The following is a 4,035-nucleotide window of genomic DNA, read 5'->3' on the forward strand; positions in this document are numbered from 1 at the left end:
GATGCATGATGGAGTGAAGAATCAACCATGGGTCACCTGAAACATAGATAGGAAGCACAAACAAGGGTGTGAACAGTAGCGAAAAGAGGACAAACGCTGTGGGAAGGCCACGACGGAGTCGAAACCATAAGGTAGGCACAAATCTAGTCGTGCAAGGAGAGGGCAAGCTTGTTCGGCCAAGTCGCATGTGAAGATTGTGGCCCACGCCCTGCTGCAAAAGCTGGATGAGCGCGTTTGTTGCACGCGCATGAGGGAGCATGAGCAGGATTCTAAAGGTGGGTCCTAGACAGAGAGGATCGCCTTGTCGTGGCGATCACAACTGTGGGTGGATCACTGGAAAACTCGTCGGAGACGGTAGTCAATGGTGATCAGACAGGACTGGAGACAATAGACGGAAGCCGGAAACTGACGGACGCGACAGTTTCCGAAAAAAATTTACTCCGTGGACAATGGATTCACTGGAGAGACGCAGATTAAGATTCCTCTTGTTAGGCTCTGGATACCATGCTAAATACCGGTAACCAAGAGGTATCATTGTAATTCTTGTGTCAACTACACATATGAGATTTCATTTATATATCAAACCAAATGAGAGAATCAAAGAGATGTATATAACGTGGGACCTCTACAACAACAGAATATATATGCATAAAATGTTTACTCTGGAATTCCACAAATTGTTGGCAGTGTCAGTCACATGTTTAGACTTTCAACTTCCCATGTAGGTCACTGGTAAGCAATTTATTACATGGTACAATCTTTAGGCCAAAATTAACAATTAGCATGTTTATATTTTAAATAAATAAATAGCTTGAGACCAAATAGAATTTTAGCTCTCTAATATATGCAATGACAACAAAGCCACATTAGAAGAGTCCAAATAAAGACCATCTAAACTACTGAATTTTGTAAACAACAGCAAAGTTTGTCTGCCAATTAAAACCGAATAGTACAATTGCTGTGGAAAAGAAAAGAAAAGAAAAGAAAAAGACATTAGAGAAGACCCAATAGTAATAATGAGAGAAAACATGACTCAACCAGAACCGAACTTATTGAACTTGAGAGCTACAAACACATAAATCTGGTCTGCAATATGATCAAAGAACCGAAAATATGTATGCCTCAATGCTCTATTGAGAAACAAAGAACCACAAATTCCCCAAAACCCCACAGCAAATCCAACTCCCATCCCAAGATAGAGTGAGTCCTTAAAAGGGTCAGAATCTCCACCTTGCTTTGCCTTGTTATGATTTTCTTCTTTAGTGCAATTCTTTGTTAAAGGAGCTCCGCAAAGTTTAGGATTCCCAACATAGCTCCATGCATCAAAACTCTGAAGCTGAGTCCCAAGTGGGATTTGGCCACTGAAACCATTGAATGACAAATTCAGATAACTTAGGAAGGACAAATTAGTGATGCTTGTAGGAATTTCCCCTGAAAGATGATTATTGGAGAGATCAAGGGATTCCAAATTTTTCATGTCTCCAATCCTTCTCGATATCTTTCCCATGAAATGATTTCTAGACAAGTTCAAGAACTGCAATTGAGTAAGACCAAAAAGTTCTGGTGGGATTTCTCCAGAAAAGTTGTTTGCTGAAAGGTCAATATCCCGCAAAAGCCCAGTGTCCTCAAAATCTAACTCTTGACCTTTCCAAAACAAATTGACACTAAACCGAAAATGGATCATTCTTCTTACACCATCCATGGGAGTAAATTTGTAGATACAACGAGGAATAGGTCCTGAAAGTTTATTCCGTGAAAGATCTAATTGTATTAGAGAAGAGAGATTGCATAGTTGTGGTGGAATATTGCCAGAAAACTGGTTGGATCTCAATATCATCACTTGCATACTCTGTGGCATCTTCACTGGTATGGCTCCAGAAAAATTGTTTTCTCCAAGGTTGAGGAATTCCAACGTTTTCAAGTTTGACAGGTCTAGTGAAAATTTTCCAGACAAATTATTCTTATGCAAATCCATTTCAATTAGTTCATAAAATGAACTCATTGATGGAGGAATTTCACCAGTTAGCCTATTACTCCCCATGAAAAGGAAAGATAAACCATTCCAATTCTCCCAACAATCAGGAATTGCACCTGTTAAGAGATTGTATGATATATCCATATAATTCAACCTGTTTTGTCTACCCAATTTATGGCATAAAAAATGGGAAATGGATCCAGAGAAGGAATTGACAGATACATCCAAATGGAAGACATTTGTTGATATACGTGGGAGCCCTCCAGTGAAATTATTGTTAGACATATAGATATATTCAGAGTTTAGTGTGACGTTTGATAAGTCAGCACTAATTGCATTGTGTGAAAGACAAATTTGTCTAATATTAGCAACAAAGTTCCAAAACATGTCTGCATTTATGGATGAAATTCCTGAGTTAGGAACATCTAGATATTCTAGTGTCCTTTGTGTATATAGCCATGCTGGAAAATCAGGACCTAGAATTGTATCTCTCAGACTAATTCCTTGAAGCTGAAAAGGAGGAATCCAGTTAGAACCCAAATCAAATGCAAAAGCTGAATTCAGGATAAGTGTTTCCAAACTGAAGAGTTTGGAAAAATGCTTCTCAGAGAGAACACCTGACATGGAATTTCCTCCAATGGATAAACTCCTTAAATTGAAGAGTTGTCCAAGACTGGTTGGAAGACTACCATTCAAGAAATTTGAGCTGATACTTAAGTCAACCAAGGATGAGAGATTCCCTAGAGATGAAGGGATGAAACCCTGAAACAAGTTCTCTGACAAACCAAGATATTGTAAATGTTCATGTTCCCCGAACCAATTTGGAATGGATCCATTGAGTTTGTTATAACCCAAGTTTAAAGATTTAAGATTTTGAAGGTTCAACAAGCTCTTGGGTATTTGACCCTGTAAAGTATTGAAGCTAAGGTCAATATAGGTGATGTCACTGCTGAGATTAAACAACCAATAAGGCAATTCAGAGTCAAAATAGTTCCCAGACAGGTCAAGAGTTTCAAGTGAAGTAAAATTCACAAACTTAACAGAAGGATTGATATTGGTTAGATGACAACTTGCCAATCTTAACTCTAATAGAGAAGGATGCATGGCCATGGACTGAAGCCACTTTGTTTCATTGGAAAGATTAATTTGACTGAGGTTGAGACTTTTCAAGGAAGAAAGTTGGGAAAGCCAGTGAAGATTATCCATGTGAAGATCATCATTAAAGGACAAGTCCAGGAACTGAAGGTTAGAGAAGTTAGCATGTGTATTAGGTGTGAGTAGTGATTGGTTGAGAATAGAAGGAAGAATAAGAGCTGTAAAGCCATTCAAGCTCAAGTCTAAATAGTTCAAGAATTCAATTTCAAGCAAAGAGAGGTTGATTTCACCTTCCAAGTATTGTTGATTTAGATCAAGTCTTGTAACTCTGCCTGTGATGTTATCACACTGAACTCCATTCCATGCACAACAATTTTCTTCATTGGACCAAGAGAAGAGCTTGTTGGAATGGTCTATGACACCATGTTTGAAGTTCAGCAGTGCAGATTTGTCATTTTCATTGCAACGGAGCTGTGTATTTGTCTTACAAATGCCTCTGTGGAATATCGTTGCACAAAGCAATAGCAGCAAAATATTTGCAATTTGAGAAGTGAAGGTAACCATGGTTGATTTAGCTTGGAGAATTGGGAACTCAATGTAAGGGGTTTTGTGAGTAGTTGCTGGTGAATCTCACTGCTTATATTGCCATCTGGTATGAACTAACGTATACTAAGGTTCAACGTACGTATGCTAGCATTTGGAATCAAAAACGAAAAATATTCAACAAAGTTGCTTGTCGTTTTCGTTATCATAATTTACGGAGCCAATAACGTAGGAAAATGGACTTATTGACCGTGTTTCTGGACCTATGATGGACCTATACATAGAAGAGGTTGTACTTGTGCGTTGATTCTTCTACATAAAGAAATTCTCCTGTTTTTCCCTTCTTCCTTTTATTTTCGATTTTAAGTGTATTTATTCTAGCTTTTTAACTCTACTACTAAAAAAATTAAAGATTGTAATCA

The 4,035-nt window shown here is 38.1% G+C and overlaps 1 protein-coding gene across 1 annotated transcript; it reads right to left on the minus strand.

The window, feature by feature from the left end:
* Nucleotides 1-1,033: 1,033 nt before the first annotated feature.
* On the minus strand, nucleotides 1,034-3,634 carry LOC133297090 (receptor-like protein EIX1). The gene has a single exon (XM_061496152.1). It carries the CDS (start codon nucleotides 3,632-3,634, stop codon nucleotides 1,034-1,036), a length of 2,601 nt encoding a protein of 866 aa, XP_061352136.1.
* Between the last annotated feature and the right edge of the window lie 401 nt (nucleotides 3,635-4,035).

The sequence above is a fragment of the Gastrolobium bilobum genome, unplaced genomic scaffold, assembly GCF_033153095.1.
Source record: "Gastrolobium bilobum isolate Gb01-03AN ecotype WA unplaced genomic scaffold, APGP_CSIRO_Gbil_v1 utg25468, whole genome shotgun sequence".
NCBI classification, from domain to species: domain Eukaryota; kingdom Viridiplantae; phylum Streptophyta; class Magnoliopsida; order Fabales; family Fabaceae; genus Gastrolobium; species Gastrolobium bilobum.

Bases quoted from the DNA above. Each gene is read 5' to 3' on its own strand.
- LOC133297090 (XM_061496152.1), bottom strand. From the start codon at position 3,634: ATGGTTACCTTCACTTCTCAAATTGCAAATATTTTGCTGCTATTGCTT.